General features: G+C 43.8%; 1 protein-coding gene across 25 annotated transcripts in view; it reads right to left on the minus strand.

Annotated features, from left to right (window-relative positions):
• RBFOX2 (RNA binding fox-1 homolog 2) overlaps nucleotides 1-18,888 on the minus strand; it is a 527,728-nt gene that overhangs the window by 163,346 nt on the left and 345,494 nt on the right. For all 25 annotated transcript variants that reach the window (XR_014960570.1, XR_014960569.1, XM_085601134.1 and 22 more), the window contains one exon: nucleotides 12,433-12,486. Coding sequence is in view for 23 of the 25 variants with exons in the window: in XM_085601134.1 (XP_085457260.1) it covers nucleotides 12,433-12,486 (54 nt within the window). In the remaining 2 variants the exon portion in view is untranslated. The remainder of the gene's footprint in view (nucleotides 1-12,432; nucleotides 12,487-18,888) is intronic.

Below are 18,888 nucleotides of genomic sequence, written 5' to 3' on the forward strand. Positions count from 1 at the left end.
GGTTAGACATTACTTAGGAAAGCCGCTTTATCCTTGTGAAATGTGCTATTGGCCTTCCATATAAAGCTTTGCCCGCTACTAAATTACATAAGTGAATACACTGGACTACCCATCTTGCTACTGATCCTTTAGTTACAGACAACCCCTTGTTTTGGTGGCATGTGATGTAAAGAAGTGCACTGTTTTCCTCATCGCTTTGGTCTCGAAAGTAACACTTATGTCAGTCTTTAACACAACTGGTGCTTATGTAAAGCACTATGATACCTTCCTGTCTAGTTTGTGCTATATAACCCCCCCCCCCCCCAAAAAGTGAAAAACACTACTGCCCTCCTCACATCTAGCATGTGAAGAGCACTTGGATAGGTGGATTAATTACTTTACATCAAATCAGGACACTCCTTTGGGTATGAAGTGATGAGTAGTTCTCATTAAAATCTTGTCCTTTTTTATTTGTAGGCATGGCTACTAGATAGGTAATACTTTAATCGCGCTCACTCTGCAAAGAGGTTATTGCTATGAGCAAGACTTTTTAAGAGCTGTTTTAAAGCAGCATTTATCGATGCGTTCAAAAGTTTTTCATCAATCTAGTAAATACTACATTTTGTCGAACACTTTAGGTGGTCCCGCTATAAGGGGGTTTTACTTTCTTTGTCCCTTCCAGAAACATTTTGATAACCAATGTTTTCCCTTCTCTATTAGTATATGTCATTATCCCATTTAACTGCACTCTTAATAAGGCACCCTCTCCTGCACTACTTAAGCCAGTTACTCATCTGTAAAAATGGCTTTGCAGTTTAACCTCTCTTCTAGATTATCAAGCTGTGCATGTATTACTCCTCTATTTAGTGGCTAGGCCCATACGTTTTTATCTACAAACATATTTCCTGTTGGGTGTCGACCTAGGTGGAATGCGCATCACTGACTTAAGTCGACTGTAAGCCCACTGTGCCCCCTAATGGAACCTCCATGTTACATTGTTCTTCCGCTGGGTTTAGAGCTGCTTTGCGGTTTCCCTGCCTCCCTAATAACCTTCATGCATCCAGACAGTAGGTGCAGATGGTCTAATTCCAACTCCTCAGGAGCCATGCAGCTAGGAAGAGACTGGCAGAATCTGGGTAAACACTTCCCTGCGGTGTTCGTAATAAGTCTATTCTGATTTCCATTATCTTTTTCTGTATAATTGCCAGTAGATGCAAGTTAACTGTTGTGCCGGCTGAGGTGTAATAAGGATTGCGGTAATAAGTGTGTGTTTCCATTCGTTGATCACACTTGGTATGAGTGAAAAAGCTGAAGCAAACGTGCTATTTCTACTTGACAGTGCATTCTCCATCTATTGGGAATGTAGATAACTGGATACAAAGTCTGGGCAAATCTCTCTCTTTTTTCAAACAGGTCTATGCATTGTGCACTTCAAGTTTTGAAGAGGATATTTATTATCTTATGGTTTACTTACTATTCATGTGACCCAACTTCTGGCCTGCTTAGTTTGTCTACCTCTGTGCTTTGCTTTCTTGATAAATGTACTGTCACTAGCCCTACGCTTTTGTTGGTAGCAGAGATCCATATTTCTTGGGCCACTTTCAAAGTAAGTATGGTTCCTCTCTGGATCCATAGGTCCCTTATTTGGTGACTTTGAATACTGTAGTGGTATTGCCTGGTTGCATTTGCATTCTCCCCTTCCAATAGAGAAGGAAAAGCCTTCAAATCTAGAAACACTTTCAGTTCTCAGACGCTGCCTTGTCTTACAGCTTCTGCTGTGTCCACTACCCCCTGGTCCCATCTTTTGTGCCTGGGTCGCCGAAGTACCTGCCTTTTGTCATGTTCTTTTGTGATAGTCTGTTGACCGTAGTGACAGGTATTGCTCAAAGTGTTCAAGCACTTTATGATTGGCATGTAAGAGGTACGTTTCACATTAGTTTGCTGTGGTCAGAACATAAGCTTTGCACTAATTCTAGAACCAGCTTATGGGTGCTGAAGCAAGGAATGTGTGGCTGTATAGTGTCAGAGATTTTCCGTTAGAAGATTCGAAAAAAAATCAACTATCTTAGTCGAAATATGCAGAAATGGCCATTTGGGAACTGGGCTAGTCCAATAATGGAGTGGGCATGTTTACAACACAATGAAAAATTACGAAGTCATGCCTCCAAACACCCAGGAAGGTGACCCATCTGGATTACTGTCCTGACTGGCTAATAAGGCACAACTGCCAAGGTATTGCCCCTAGATAATCAAAGAAAAGTTCAGAATATTTAGTGTACTAGCAGGGCAGTGAGCAGCACCTCTCCTGCAACAGGCCTATTGCATGCTCCTCTGGCCTGGTGCAGGTGTCCATGTTACCTTTCATTAAACTTCACACCACAGTTCCCTGTCAAAGGGAGCAAATGTTGCTGAACGTTGGGTTTAAAGCCTGGAATGTGGAGCCAAGCATGGTGCCAGATCAAGACACTGATTAACACCAGAGGAGCAGTATCTGCTGTTTCCATGGAACATCTAATGGTGATGTTTGAGATGGTCCTACCCACTACTACGGGTCCTTCCTCTGCCTAATACTTGCCAGGCTGGTGTTTTTTGTAAGTTTAATCACGTCATCCCAGTGTCCTCTGTCGTACCTAGAACGTAGTCCGACAGGCTAGGTGATTTCTTCAAGGGGTGGTAGCTCAGACCACCAGCCTTTTCCCTGCAGTATCAAGTTTGTTTACTCTTTACCGGGCAGGGGTGCATCGCCTCTGCCCTGAGTTTTAGCACGCTTTGGTGCAGCATGGACTAAGGGTATCTGGAACGACCTGACCGTTGATGTACGGTGAGTCGTTGGGGGGAGGTTTTCTTTTTAAACAATCCTAGGCGCGACCACACTGACCTTCACTTTTTCTATAACCGTGTCTGCGACAGACTTCAGCATCCCCTTGGGTATGGGCAGTAAATGCATTGCCACCTCTAATTTGCATAAGGTTTCCATAAGATGCACTTTTTTTGAGCAACCGTCCAAATAGTTCCTCTAAATATATGTATATACTATTGATTTGTCGTGAAAAATATATGAAATGCGAATTTGTACCCTTTAAAGAGTGTTGTTTTCTCACTGGCAGGTTTCTCCCGCAGAAGGATCAATTTGTTTGATCATAGATACAGTATTCAATATCAGTTTACCTTCCTTGATAAATAAGCATTGAAAACATACAAGGTGGCCCTATGGTCTGCTTCGAAGCAGGGGCTGGCTTCAGCGCCGGCGTTGAGAGGATCTTCGGCCTCTGAAACACTTATGGGCTTAATGGGGCAGATCCTGGGAACGTGGGTGGCATCTGCTCAAAGGCAATGGGGTCCCAGGGGGCTGAGTGTTTGAAGACGGGCTGGATTGGAAGCATGACCCTCTAGAGAGCATTACACTGGACTCGTCGGAAACCCGAAACTCTTCGGTGTTGGAAAAGATGGTTTCTGGATTGGGTGATGATTGGTGAAGTGACAGGCCGAAACCCAGACCTCTTCGTCTTCCTCAGCACTTGAGGAAGGCTGCTCCCTAAAGACGACGGGGTCAGAAGCCTGTCCAATAGTGAAGCTTTTTCTTCAAAAGGAAGATCAGGCAGGCCTCGTACTCAGTCTCGTTATGGTCGGGAATCAGACAGAGGTTACACATCTGGTAGTTGTTGGTCCAGAGGTGCTTTGCATGACACAGGACTGTTCTGAAAGGGTGTCCATTCCAATACAATGTGTATATCCTCTGTTAAGAAGATGTGGAGGAGAGGGGCACAAGGCTTTGTGGCATGCGGAGTCCTCGGTCTCAGGATAAGTAACGGAAAGAAACAAAGACATTTTCCAGATACCAAGTTGAAGAATATACCAGCTGGCCAAGAAGAAAAGTGAAGAAATTCTTATAATTTGGAGCCCCAGGCGTACACATCTGCACCTTATGGAGGAAAAATGTCAGCTAAGGGAGAAATCACGATATACCTCGTGATTCGAAAGACTTCGAAAAATGTAGGGCAAGTGAATGTAGAGAAACAAGCTATGAACAAGGTTTCCTCTAGATAAGTGGGTAAGTTCAAACATCAGATAAAAGACAAAATGTGTGGGGGGGGGGGGGAGATACTGGTGAGTGTAAACCTTTGAGGTGTTACCTTTGGCAGGAGGAGTATTTGGCGAAGTTGAATTTTAGGTAAGATGAGGGATTATTGAACTTAAAGAAGCATCTTTATGGCCATCGTCTTTGCAGAGGCACACAAGCAGAGTAGGGTATTTGAGAGTATGTGTGGAAAGCCATAGTCACAACAAGAACCATGGTTTGGGTCTCATCCTTTACCTAAAATAAATGACCTATTAGGGACACTCAAGATCAAAGATTGATTTGACTAAGCCATACCACCAGGTAGAGCTTGAGTCTAGGCAGTTTACTGCTTCTGTGACTCCATGTCACTATCGAATACTGTTGCACGCCTTCGGGTTAGTCATTGGTAGTCTGTTTTTCAGTATATAAAGTTTCACTTTCTCAAAGGAAAGAAAGAGGTAAGCAAGGCATCAAGATGATGTACTGATGTGTGTCACTGAATGAAAGGAACATGATTGGGTACTGAGCTGAGTGCTCACTATTTTTCAGGACAATGTTGGGGGTCGTGAAGAAGGATATATGTGATGTTTGATTCACAAAGTGGAATGTTTGCAAAATCTGATTTCTAGAGCGGTAAGTGAGCCAATGCCGGGTTCAAGGATAGATTGAAATCCTTCCTGGGGCTTTGTGTTCTTTTTTGCTATGTGTACCCGACTCTGCTACTTGCTTGAAAGTGCCAAACAACATGTTGGAGAAATGTTCAGTTTTCTTAGGATTCCTACTGTCAATCTGTTCTTGAGTGGAAGATCCAAATGACTGATATAAGAACTTTAAAAGCCCATGACTTCTCTTGATTATGCTGCATCATAGTTGATACCAGCCAAGTGGTAGCGAGTAATGACAGTTGGGTTTTCCTCAATAGTATTTTGAGATGCAGAATGTCATTATACTGTTACTAAAAGGGAATAACTGACTTGCTGCTGGGTTATCAAGAAGTTGGGTGCCTATGGGTGGGGTAGGAGGATTCTTCCACAAATGGATCACAAGATATTAGTCAGAGCCACTTGATTTATGCGATTTTTCAGTTGTGGCATTTCCTGCCTAATTATGGATTGGCTGCACAATCCATCTTCTGGTTTTCACAATAAAAATTGTTTCTAGCTCAAACGGATCGAAAGTTACTAAAAACGCTGCCATACACGTTCCCGCTTAATGAAAGACCCTTTGTGAAATAGAACTGATCAACTTTGTTACTGATTGCTCTCTCTCTGTTAAACATGGAGGTGTAGTTTCTGCCCAGATAGGCCTACCATGTATACAAAGGACAAAATAATCAAGTAATATAGCGATACATTTTACTACATTGAACTGCAGTTGCCTTCTCTTGCTGTGTAATTTACTAAACTGTGCCACATTTGGCATTCCCCTGCTGCTTAATTCAGTTGATCCGGGCATTGTTGCACATTCTGAACAAGGAGAAAGTAAAAAAGGCCACACCAATGATTGTCAGGTTGTTCACAAAGCTTAGCCAATAGTAGTTTGATGCCGTTTATATTCCTGGCTGCAGGAATGGCAGAAACAAATTTTGTCGAGGTTTCCTGTCCTTGAAAAATAATGTGCTGAGAAAGGCAGAGAGCAGAAATTTGCTTTGTGGCTACAACAGATGTCAAGCAAGTGGGGAGTATTTTTAGAACGTGAATGGGCCTAAAACAGGTGATGACCTATGACACTGCAGGTTGGCTAAGAGGAACAAGTTACATACCTTCTGTAATCCTCTTTATGGTGGATAATCTATCAAAATCTAAATGCCTCACCTTAAAGTATTCCTCCAGGCATCAGAAAAGACCCAGAGTTTTCAGAGCTATGGGATGCCGTGCGCCTCCGCATTAGCTTCATACTGCCCCGGAAGTGACAACTGAAACGCATTCAAGCACTACCCCTGCGCTTTGGAGTCAAGTTTATTCTCTATTCCTGGGAACAACTGTTGGTTAGTGTGCTGAATACTAACTTAATATCTTTATAATTATAATAAAGAGACCACTCCACAGAACTGGTAGGTCGGGATGCAGTGAGGATCTAAGGTTAGCTTAAGCATCCACCAGAAAGAGCATTACCGAAAGCAAGTAGCTTGTTCTTCTGATGGAAACTCTAAGCGTAGATTCCTCACCTTAGAACAGATACCAGAGCAGTACCTCCCCAGAGTGGCCTCAGACCTAACTGTCTTGCAGAACCAAGCAGACCAAGTGCCCATCCCGCCACACTTAGCCGACAAGGTAGTACTGCTTTGTGAACTCTTGCACCGATGCCCATGTCGGAGCCTGGCAAATATCAAGAACAGGCACGCCTCTTGCCAGTGACTGCAGGGACCAGCTGATGGATCCTCTCCAAATGGTGATGGAGAGCAAAGAACCATGGAAGACTGATGGATTGCCCAACATAGAAGGGAGTCATTCCTTTATACAAGGTCACCTGAGGCATCAGCACCAATTTGTCTGCAAAAAAAGTGGTGCAGAATGGTTGCGCTGAAAGTGCTTGCAGTTGAATCACATCACAACTGATGTAATCGCAATGAGGAGATGAAGCAAGCTGCATGTATCGGCTCAAAAGGTGTACACGAGGAATGTTCCGACCCATTTAAGTTCGAATTGAGACATCACAAACTGCGTGGGAGGAAACGTTTATCAATGCTTTAATGAACCTCATCACGATAGAAGATATCCGTAATAATAGTTGGTCAGGCAAACATGCAGAACGAGCTGGGCTAAGCACAAAACGAATCAATGGCCTTGCTGGGCTAAAGACAAAACAAATCAAGGACATACAGCAGTTTTGCCTGTAATGGGTCTGTATTTCGGGCATCGCACCAGGTCATAAATGTGTCATAGCACCTGGCATAAATGCATTTTGTGGAGGTGCATCTGGCGGAGGAGGAGGACCTGCAACACTTCAGGCAGCAAATCAAAAGCAGTCCATTTGCCTAAGCTCAATCTTCAGGCATGGAGATGCAGATTTTGCAGACTGGGATGCAGGACCCTGCTTGGTTGTTTAGACATTAGGTCCTCCCAGAGTGGCAGCCTAATCAGAAGACAGATTCTCATGTTCAAGAGTTGGGGCGATCACACTCTCCTGGTCCAACTGGGAGGCACCACAATGACTTGGGCCCAGTAGTTCCTAATATTCTTCAGAACTATGGGCAGGAGGAGTGGCTCAAAGGCGTACCTTGTTCCATTCCAGCCGGAAAGCATATCTTAAGTGAGTGTTCTTTTGAGAATTTCAACAAGCAAATTGGTTAACACTACGTACTCTCGTTGGTGGCAAAAATATCCAGCCAGGCATATTCTCACAAGTGGAATGTGCACGGTGCCACCATGGGATGAAGAAGTTATTCACTATCTGCCAGGTGATGTATGCTCAGTTAATCTGTTCTGGCAGAACCCTGCTAGGTGATTTGTGACCAAGAAAATGTACTGGCAGCCCAACCAACTCGAGAGACGCAAAGTCTCCTGGCACAAGAGCCAGGACCTACTCCGCCCTGCTGATTGCAGAACCACATGGCAGTAGTGTTGTGGGTAAACACAAAAATAGAAGGACAAAAAAGTTCTGGAGAAGAATCCAGATCCAACCACTGGATGGCAGAATAATGCACAGCATGTGAATCCAGAAAAGATTCACGCTGCAAAATCTTAAGATCTCCACAACCCCCAGGTGACCCCTCAAACCCAGCAGAGATGTGTGTCACCACTGCCAGCTCAGGGTGAGTTGGTGCCAACTCTTGGTGGGGGAAGGGAGTTACCTGTCGCAGGACAAATTGTGGTCGGTTAGCCTCCAGTGTACATCTTGTGCTACCACCTTCAAGATATGGATAGTGTCAACAAGAAGGCCCTGATGCTGGGCCCACTGAGACTAAGTACCACTGTGGCACTGTCATGTGCCACCTTGCGTGGTTGACCAGGAGTCTGCACAAGGCTAAGAGGAAAAGAAGCATCAGAAACATCAATTACATATACTCAATCTCCTGGACTCTTTTCTGTGGAGCTAAAGCCCTGAATTCCCCAGAATCCAGGATCATCCCAATGAACAGAAGCCTTTACGAGGGAATGAAGTGAAACATAGGCTCGTTTAAGGTGAACCCCGATGGAGTCGTGCTCTGCCGTTATAGGGAGTTAGACCCCGACTGACTGTATTGAGCCTACCTTCAGCAGCCAGTCTCCGAGGTACTGGGGATACAGCCATTTCTTACCTCCGAAGGTGGGCCGCAACCATGCCATCACCTTTGTGAACACATAACGGGTGCTAGTGAAGCCGAAGAGAGTACAGTGAACTGAAAATTCTCCTGCCAAACCTTGAACCACAGGTAACGGATATGGTACTGCACAACGGGTTTATTAAAATACGTGTCTTGCAAGTCCAAAGACATCATCCAGTAGCCAAGGTCCAAAGAGGAGAGGATTTGATCCAATATAACCACCTCAAATCGGTTCTTCCACGTAAAGGTATTGAGAGGAGAGAGGTCCAAGATATGCCTGAGGCCCCCATCCGTAATCAGAACAAGGAAATGGCGATAGTAACGACCCGCCTTTCTCAGAGTTCGGTCTCTTCTTTACTGCACCTTTGGAAAGCAACAGATGTGCTTCTTATAAGATGGTGGACAGGTGCTCCTCTGAAATCTGTTCTAGTATGGTAGGGATATTGGGACGGAAGGAAAGAAAAGGTAGGGCACAGATCTGAATAATTTGCAAGCCCCATCTGTTGGACGTGATGATCACCTACTCTGGAGGAAACAAAATGGTTACTTAGAAACCACATGCACAGGGGCTTCTGGGGGTTATGTCTGACAACACAAGGGGAAGGAAGTGTAACGTAACCAAATAGTCCTGAATGACACTACAAGAAAAGAAAACGTAAAACGAGAATTGGGAACCCAAATTCTAGATAGTGGAGTAATGCACAGCATATCAATCCAGAACAGATTCATTCTGCAAATTATCGGATTCTGCCACCCAATCAGCGGGCATGAGCCACTGAGAACAAACTAAAGTGGTTTGTTTGCCGGTGTAGAGGAGCTGGAAGACTGGTGCTCTTACTAGTCCGCACGTCGTGTGCCAGTTAAGTGTCCGTGAAGGGACTGGTTTGCCTGCTGCATCACTGGTTGTGAAGGATGACTTGGTCTGTATGTCAGTCCATTGGGGAAGCCTCTAAATTCTTGAAAGTGGACGAGCCAAAAGTCCCAAGGAACGTGCTATAGTTTTATTATCTTTAAAGAGTTCCAAATCGTAGTCTCCTTTTTTACCGAAGAGGTGGGACCCATCAAGGGGCCTATCAGGTAAGCATGCACATCGCCGGAAAACACGGTAGACCACATCCAGGCGAAGGACCATACGTGAACCAACTGCCCTGTCAAGGTCATCTGTTGCATACAAACCTGCATGGATAACCTATTTGTCAGTCTTGTCCATGCTGTTTCCTCTGGGGCAAAAAGGCCCTCACACCTTGCAGAACTGCTAGCAATATATTGCTGGCCATGCCCCAAAGGGCATGGATGTCCCCGTTCTAACATGTAAACTGCATTAACAAACTGCAATGCTGGACTGGCTGAAGAAAAAATGCGCTTGCCAAAGGAATCCATCCTCTTACTTACACTCCCTATCTGAATGAGTAGTGAGGAATGAACTGCGATTCACTTGACTCGTCAAGGCCTTCAAAATAAGGCTGGAGGGTGGTGCTTGGTGATAAACTCTGGGTACTAGGCCCTGGTCTAGGACATCGAGCCAACTGCCTGAGTACATAACTTTAATCAGATAGCCAGAGTATCTCAAGAGTATCAATGAATAGAAGCAAGGTATCAGATATACTTGCCCAGCCTGTAAGATTTCCATTATAACATTTGTCTTCGTCTCAATGGAGGGCAGCTGTAGCTCTAGAACCTCGTGGAAAGTGTCAAGCCCATTGGCATTTTGAAAATGAAGGTATAAGGCATCTGTGTATTGAGGGGGAAGCATGCCATTCCTCTCATCATCATAATCATCAGCATCCTGAATTCACTCTGATCTGACACAAAGTCAGAAATAAAAAGGCAACAGACCCTGCAGCAGGCACAAGATTAAAGCCAGGCGGAACGACAAGTCTGTACTTTCATAATTTTGCAGTGCGGCATCAGTTCCAAATCTTGACTGGAAGTCCCTGCTCTTCATTGGGCCCTGAAAGCATGCCTGAGGAAGCAGGAAGCACATTTTATAATTGCACCAGGGCTTCTTTTAAGGCCTCGATCTGCTGCAGGGTCGACAATGGCCCAGGTAAATCGGTACACATCGGGTCCAGTAGAGGAATCTATATTAGACCTTAGTGGACTGTAGCTTACATATTGACAACATCACACCTCCTTGGCAGTGGGAGTGGCGGGATGTGACAAGTCACTTCTTTTTCATGTTTGCGTTTAGATTTACTGGAAAACGGAGCAGATAGTGGAGGGTCACTGGAGAAGTCCCGAGATCAGGACAAAGTCTGGGGACAAAGTCTGGGCCTGCAACTTGAAGGTGGAGCCACACAAAGGCAGAAACTACCTCTTGTGCTTGGCGGTGTACAGCTACGCCACCGTATCTTGAATCACCTTAGCATGCCCAAGTGCATGTTTATTACATGATTTTGATGTGTCTGGAGCCCAGCCACCAAAAACACTTTGTGCTGACCTTTGACACATCTGCTTCCTGCAGTCATGGCACAGCTTAAATCCTGTGGTTTTGGTGGAAACACCATTTGACTATTACAGTAAGTGGCCTGAGGCAAAGTTTGTGAGTGAACCTACATCCTTTAAAGTGGCAGTTTAAAAAAAAAACAATCTCTCTAGAGAAGGGGTCCCAGAATTTCTGATTCAGAAAATGGAATTCAATTTGTGTGCGATAAAGTGGTATCATTCCTGTAATTCAAGTTGTGTGTGATTACGTGGTTTCAATCCTAGAGACCACAGAAGGCAAATATCTGATGAGTTCCTTGTACTATCCTCAACCTTGGGATTATACAAGGAACTATTCAAATGAAGAGTTTTATCTGAATCTATCCAGTGGGCGAAGTTGAATGCTAGCACCATTTCTGGAGTGAATAGGTGCCAGGTGTGCTGTTGCAGCACAATCTGACATTCTGTAACCAAAGAATTCAGCTTTTGTGGGGAAGAAGCCCGGCACGCAAGTTATTCCATGCCTCGATGTTAAAATGGCTGAAGCAAGACCGTTCACTTGCACAGTTAAGACCAAATAATCAGCAATAGGATTAAAGAAGTCCGAGCGAAGCCCAATAATGCGTTTGATTCCAGGCAAGTAAAAAAATCTAATCAACTAATAAAAGTGAGAGATGCCAGAAGTATAAAAAAAAAAAATACAAATAGACATGTCAGGAAAGGAGATTTAAAGTTGGGTGAACCTGCGCTGACAAAGCATGGCAATGAGGTAATTGTTAAGGGGTGTCATTGGTGGAAGATGTGGAGCGCGGTCAGGGAGCTTCAGTGATACAGCTCAGGCTGAATAGAATGAGGAAAAGTACAGTAACCAGCCTACATTACACAGGAGCAGACATCCGCGAAAAGTGACGTTCAGGTTCCGGTAGTGTTACTTAATTTTTCTAGGGTGTCTTTGCACCATTCTGCAGTTTTGCGAGTATGTTTTGAATTTATCAGAATTAAGACTTTAAAAAAAATATATATATTAAAATGAAAATATGTTATGGTCATCTCATTTAATGTATCCTTGCTTGGGATGGGAATGGTGGGGATGTTGTATGTTAATGGAACTTGTGTTCAAAATATAAAGACGATTGAGCATGTTGGAAGGGCTGTTGGGTGGCTCACACTTGCTCCTGCAATTATCTTCTTGTGGACTGTATTTGAACTATTGTTCTTGAAAGAATACCACATATGTAAATTCATAAATCAACTGCAATATCTTCTAATAAGAGCTGAGGCAACAGTATTGAGCCAGAGGTGAAAGACAGCCACTGCATTACTCAAACACAAAAGTAAGCCCTTGTATTTAGGATACAATGTTTAGCCCTTGTGTGGAAAGAGCTAGCCTCAGGGCACTCCACTGTAGACCTCTCAGGGGGCTTCACAAACAAGTTAAGACACAATTACTGCAATTCTCAAAAGCAGAGCAGGCAGTGGCACAGGTTGCCTTTCAAACAGTGAAACACTTTCATAAGAAGATTAGAACCCTTGGAAACAAAGCAATAATTCTGTACATACATATGCTCCAACACACAGAGGGCAAGTCTTCAAGCAGCAGGAGGACAACTTCCTCTTCTAAAACTGACATCACCCTACTCAACTGACTCTTCACACTTAACTCTCCGACCTACCCTCTACTTCAATAAAAGCACCCCCACCAATAAAAAAACAAGAAACGTACCTTCGAGCCTCGCTCATTAAAGATGATCTCCACATCTAGGATCTTACCAAAGGGCTGCAAAGACAAAACAAAATCAAGTTAAAAATTGGAAGCAATACCAGCAACACGAGAAAAAGCGGGGTAAAGAAAAAACAGTGAAGAGAATCGGGAATAAGAAAGTGGAAGGTTAAATTGATGTAGGATGTGTAAGAGCGAGAATCATGGGCAACAGCAAGGGAAAATAAAACTAGGAAAGATTAGGGAGAACAAGGAATACAAGGCGGGAAACAAAAGGAAACAGAGTTGAGAACCAGATAAAGAGCAACAGCAAGGGATGGAGCAGGAAATGGAAAGAACCAGGAATTTGAGCAAATCAGAGAAAAACGGGCATGAATCTTTATTGAACAATTACTGACCAATAATCCTGGTTCTCAGTCTCTGAATCCATAAACCGTAGAATATCCCCATTCATGCGTGGCATCCATGGAAAACCACTAAATATTTTGAAGAAAATAGGTCTAAAAGGTGCGAGATAGAGCGAGTGAGCGTGTGTGTGGCTTTAACGGTAGACTGAGTCATCGAAGCCACCAGGGGAGCCAACATTGCTGTCAACTGTGGAATGAAGTGCCCAAATGGTGCGGTGGGAAAACCATTGAAAAGGGAGCTTTTTTTCTGTTCTTGGCCTTGGGAAAATTCCCCTGCTCATGTCCACAAGGCACCATCGCCTGCTTGAACAAATTTGGCTTAGGGACTTCGGGATATGGCTGGGTGCTGGTCATTGGAGTCAGCGGTTGCCCCGAGATCTCTGCCAGCAACAGGGCTAGATTTCATTCAACCAGTTCTTGCTCCAAAGAAGGCCTGGTCTCTTGGAAAGCTTCTCATGGCTGTTGATCAACATTGCAAGTAGAGCTAAGTGCCAGGGTTGTCTAGCCCAGGTCGAGGCTATGAACATGCGTTTGGGATGTTTGATGCATCTTGCACACCACTGGAAGGAGCGGGAGATGCAGAAAAGCTTAGGCAAATATTCCTGATCAGTTCATCCATACTGCATTGCCCATGAACTGAGTGTGGGTGCCTGGATACGAAGCTTGAGCATTTTGCGATTAAGGGAGTGGCGAACAGGTCTATCAGCAGAGTTTCCACAATGACTAAGTAGCTGTGGAGAACTACAAGATTGTGTTTCTATTCGTGGATTTGTTGGGGAGACCTGCTGAGTAGATATTCTAGGTCTTTGTCCATTCCTGGTAGATACTGCACCATCAGGGGGATGTGGTGGTGATGTGTCCAAAGCTAAATTGTCTAAGAATATAAGGAGTAGCGGAGTGAGTGGGTTCTGCATCACTTCTGCAGGTAGTATATGCCAGTCATGCTGTCTGTTCGCATTAGGACTACTTTGCTCTAAATCTGTCGGAGAAACTTGCAGGGCAAGCTAGACTGCTGGGAGCTCGAGGTAGCTGATGCAATGTTACTACTGCAACTGCCTGTCCTGCTGTGCGATTGAGATGTGCCCCCAAATCAGACTTTTTTTTAAAAATCCATTTTATTCAGGATGCCATCAAGCACAGGAGGCGCATTACTGTTCTGACTGGGATAGGAGAATTTGGCTTTAAAAAAAAGGGAGGGCGGGACAAGATGTTGGAAGCCCTTGAACTTTTGATGGCTGGGGTAGGCTTGCCTGTAGCAGAGTTTAGAGTTGATTTGGTCATGTTGATTGTAAATCCAGGGCTGTGAAAGATAGCGGTCTGGGCATGGGCCAGGTACTGAGGCTTGCGTGAGCTCTTGATCATCCAACCATAGGGCAGAACATCCAACCATAGGGGAGAACATCCAACCATAGGGGAGAACATGGATGAGTCCTCTTCTTGGGGTGAGGCAACTACTGCTTTTGGCATTTAGTTAAGATCCTTGAAGTTGTCGTTATCCTGTAAGACAGCACTATGAAATAATGACGTCTACTTACCACAAAACGTAAGTAGCATCAGTGGGCACGACAGCTGGGGATACCGAAAAATGCATCTTTTAAACCCAATGCTACAACAAAGCAGTTTCACTAGAGCAGTGGGGTGACATTCTGAAAAGTTACCATGCGATGACATTGAACAGAATGGATCGGTTGAAGGCTCAGAGTCAAAAAGCACAATGGGATGTTCCTTCTCTGGTGGTGGCAATGCAAAAAGAACCAGTGCGGGGAGTGGAGCCGGGACTGAACTCAGCACCAAGGTCAGTTCCAGAACCCAAGGCAGATTTGGCAGGCACAGATAGCGCTGAGAGCAGACCAACCAGCGGAAGCCCGACTGGAGGCCCTTGAGATCCTTGAGGCCCAAAGGTACGGGGCAGATAAAAGTGCAGAAGATCCACAGCATGGCTTCACAAAAAGACACAATCAGCTGCGACATCACGGATGGATCAGGAAAGTCAGGGTGCATCTGGGCCACGGTCGCAATTGGCTTTGAAGAGTATCAGGAGTGAGACCAAAAGGCACACTGACCCTTGCGGCTTCTCTGGATTTCCAAAGAGGCAGAGCCACGCGTTGACTTCGTATGTTTCTTTTTACTTACCCATGTTTCTTTTTACTTACCCAACGACTGACTGCGATGACACCTTCCTTTTGACTGATGGTGTGGAATTGTTTGGTGATGTAAAATTTTTCATTGCGGTCTTGTATGGCCTTGTGATTCATCGGGGTGCATTTGTTGCAGGTCCTGGACTCATGCTCTGCTCCGAGGCATCAAAGGCATATCTGGTTCGGATCGGTCACAGGCATCTGTTAGGGTTTAAGCCTTGTAGGTGCTGTCCCTGTTTTGGAAAGTGACATAACTTGCACACTCTGAAAAGCTTTTTTCCTCAATGTTTTCAACATTTTCAAAGGATAACGGAGTAGTTATGGTTTGCCATCTGAAGGCCCAAAAAGTAAGGAACCGATATCAGCACGCATAGGTGGCACTTCCACTCAGCTCCCCGTGTCACTTCTGGAAAGGCACACTGTCAGTGTAGAGCCACACAAAGCCACCTACCTAGGAGTACTGGCCTTAAGTTTTCCGATCAAGTTAGACACCTTGGGAATTTTCATAATGTGATGAGGCTGTGTTCAGAAGTATCCATCAGAAAAAAGTGAACTGATGTTGCCTTGACATTGGGGGCACGGTCATCCCTGTGATGCCATAGGACACCACATAGTGTGCCAGAATGAACCTGCCGTGCCCTATCGTCAACGTAGATCTGTGGGAAATGTTTTCTGGACCAGTCAGGCGCCTGGATGAAAATTCAAGAGGTGAGGAATCGGCTGGTAAAATTATCAGTCATAACATTGAAAATTAAAGGCAATTAGACTTGTACAATACCTAACTTTCATTACAAACTAAGAGCAAAGTGAAGGGAAAAACTAACAGAGCTCATTACAGACACAGACGTTTGATAGGACTACTTCAACAACCAAAGTATTAAGCTCCCAAATTGCTGAGAGAGAAATTCTCCAACTTTGACTGCCACACAGAACAGTTATTCAAAAAGAACAGCTTGTACGCAGACGAGAGCAAACTAAAATAAACTTCTATTGTGAACCAAGAATCAGTACTGCAGAGAACTTGCGGCCGCAATCAATGAGATGGCCCCCTTGTGGGTCCATTCGACAGTCCAAGTGTCTTCAGTCTTACGGAAGCGACCACTGAAGCAAAGAGTAACAGTAAAACCTGTTCATTTTGCTCTTTTTTGCTTTTGGAGTCCAAACTCTGCAGTTATGCATTGCATCAGGTATTGAATGATGAATACTTGTTTATGGTAGAATCAAAAACATTGTGCCCTCGCAGTACTTGACTTCTCCTAAGGAGCATGGAATAGGTTTATCTCAAAATTCATTTTCTTGACCAAATGACAAATTCTCCTTCGCCTTTGGCAGCTGCTGAGAATTGGCCTTTTTGCTTGCAGGAATGACCCTATATATCATACGCATGGAGTTAATACACTTCTGGAAGTAGCAGCTCAGGGGGCAGTGGCACATACTGAGATTAGAAGAATGTTTTTTCTCCATTCTACGAGACTGGGTTTCGGTATGTCACGACTCTAGAGTTTGTCACCTTCCTGGTCAGTAGTAGACTGGTTTTATAATCAAAGGTGCTTTGTGCATTGATGGAGGGGAACTGAAGGAGACGGCAGAAACATCCACGTTAGACGTCTTGCAACACAATTGTGTCAGGGCAGACGCAGAAAGATATTTGCATATCGAAGCTAAAGGGGAATAAAAAAAATAATCATCAACGCAGTGTGTGGGGTGAATCTGGATGCTTGGAAATATGCTCTTTGAGCTCACATTCTTCCAACTGTGAGATCCTGCTCAAACACAGATGATGTTAGGTCCTATTTAGAAGGCGTCAGTAGACATTATGCTTAGACATCACTCGGTCTCTGCTCAGACTACCACCCACCTGCAAGTCTGCGAACCATGTTTTCTTCTAATCACCTTTCATTTTCAGGGCCTACTAGAGAAATGATGCATACAAATTCTTCTGACATTTCAGTGTAAAAAGCAATGATTCTTGAAAGAATGTCGAGAACAGCCACAACTTAAACGATCTCCCAGGATTAACTTCCACAGTACAGAATCAAATATGAGGGTGAGGAGTGGAGCCATTAGGTCTGCAGCAGAAGAGGCAAGGTGGCACTATGAGGCAGTCGGATGCTGGAGGATCAAAGAGACCTCAGACACCTCCATTTTGCAGGATATGTCTCTTCTGTGGGGTCTGGAGCTTTTCAGGTGTAAGCAGAGACAGCACCTTCTGAACCAGATAGTGAGTAGGCACAAACATGCATTGAAGTGAGATTGCTGCAGTGTGTTTATCAGCTACCTTGTCATATTTTAAGTTGACAAGGTACATGGTTATATGTGTAGTTCATGTGTGTGGTAAAAGGATTTCCATAAACTAAAATTATGGTATTGGATATACTGCTTTATTAGGTCTGTGTTAGAAAGTATTGCTCGCATTGCATATAGTTGAGCTATGGTGGTGTTGTCAAATTGTAATCATAGGTACTGAGATGTGCTTAAATGTTGCATTGCTTCAGTCACTGGCTAAGGGGTCTCCGTAAGCATTGTGCTGGATGTTTGTAGCGAGAGAAGTATCCAACACTGCTTTAGTGCTATATTCCTTAAAATCATGCATGAATAAATGACAATGAACTATTGTGAGAAAGTGGCTCTGTATATACTGTTCCCAAATAGGTAGTGTGTACAGAGTCCACAGTACCCAGAGGTTTGGCAGAGGTTAAAGTTAGATATAACCTTACTCTCTAAAGTGGTAGCTTGGTCGAGCAGTAAGACAGTATCAGAGGACAGTGTAAAGCATTTGTTGTACACACTCAGTCAGCAAATGGTCTCCCGCTCTCAAGAACTGAACTCTAGGCCAATGGTTTATATAAAAAAAATATATGCTTGTTTTATTTTAGATCCAACAATAGGTATCAAAATATACTTTCTCAGAATGAGATGCTTTAGTTAAATACTTATGCAATATGCAACTTACTTTTGTAGGTAATAATTACAGGTTGTTGCAATAGGCAACACAATTTTAAACACAATAATACATTGAGCTCAATGGGAATTTTAAGTTATGTGCACTTGATTACTTTTAGGATTACTTTTCTAACTCCAGGACTGGATCCTAGATTCAGTCCTGGGACAGTTCTTGGAAACCAGTGAGTAAATTCGGTTAAGTTACTGTTGTGATTTTTAAACAATATTTTGCCATTTCAAAAGTTGACACGTAGAAACTTTTCTGATCAAATTACCAATGTTATCCTATGGAAGGAAATTCACTTAGCAGGTAAGTGGAGTTATGGGTACTTTTGCTAGGTCAGTGTTGGATCCTGGATCCAGCACTAGTGTACCACCTGTAAGCAGTTGAGAAACTGCGTTTAAGTTATAGGCGATTTTTAAGGAATATTTATAAGTTTGCAAAATCGACACTTAGAAGAAATTTCATAGAAAAACAGTCAATGATTCCCTATGGAAGAAAATTCAAGTTACGGGTGAAGTATGTTCTCGTTACTTTTGTAATCCAGTACTGGGCTCCTAGTCTCAGGGCTGGAACATCTATCTAACACAGGTAAGCATTTACGTTTTCACAGTTGGTACGATTTTTAAAGAATATTTGTAGTTTGCAAACACCGACACTTAGGAAATCATTGACTGTTTTTCTGTGAAATTTCTTCTATGGGAGAAAATTGAGTTAGAGGTAAGCACGGTTGTGAGTACTATGCAGGGTCAGTGCTGGGCACCAAGATCCAGCACTGGTATCTCTCCTAATAGCAGGTGAGTATTTCCGTTTTCGTTACTCGGTTGATTTTAGGTGAATTTTTTAAAAGTTTAGAAACTCCACACTTAAAAGAAATTTCAGAAAAAAACAGTCAATGTTATCTAATGGAAGAAAAGTGAGTTATCGGCTTTTGGGTAAGTACTCGACTGGCAGAGTTAAGGTTCTGGGC

The sequence above is a fragment of the Triturus cristatus genome, chromosome 4_2 (assembly GCF_964204655.1).
Source record: "Triturus cristatus chromosome 4_2, aTriCri1.1, whole genome shotgun sequence".
NCBI lineage: Eukaryota > Metazoa > Chordata > Amphibia > Caudata > Salamandridae > Triturus > Triturus cristatus.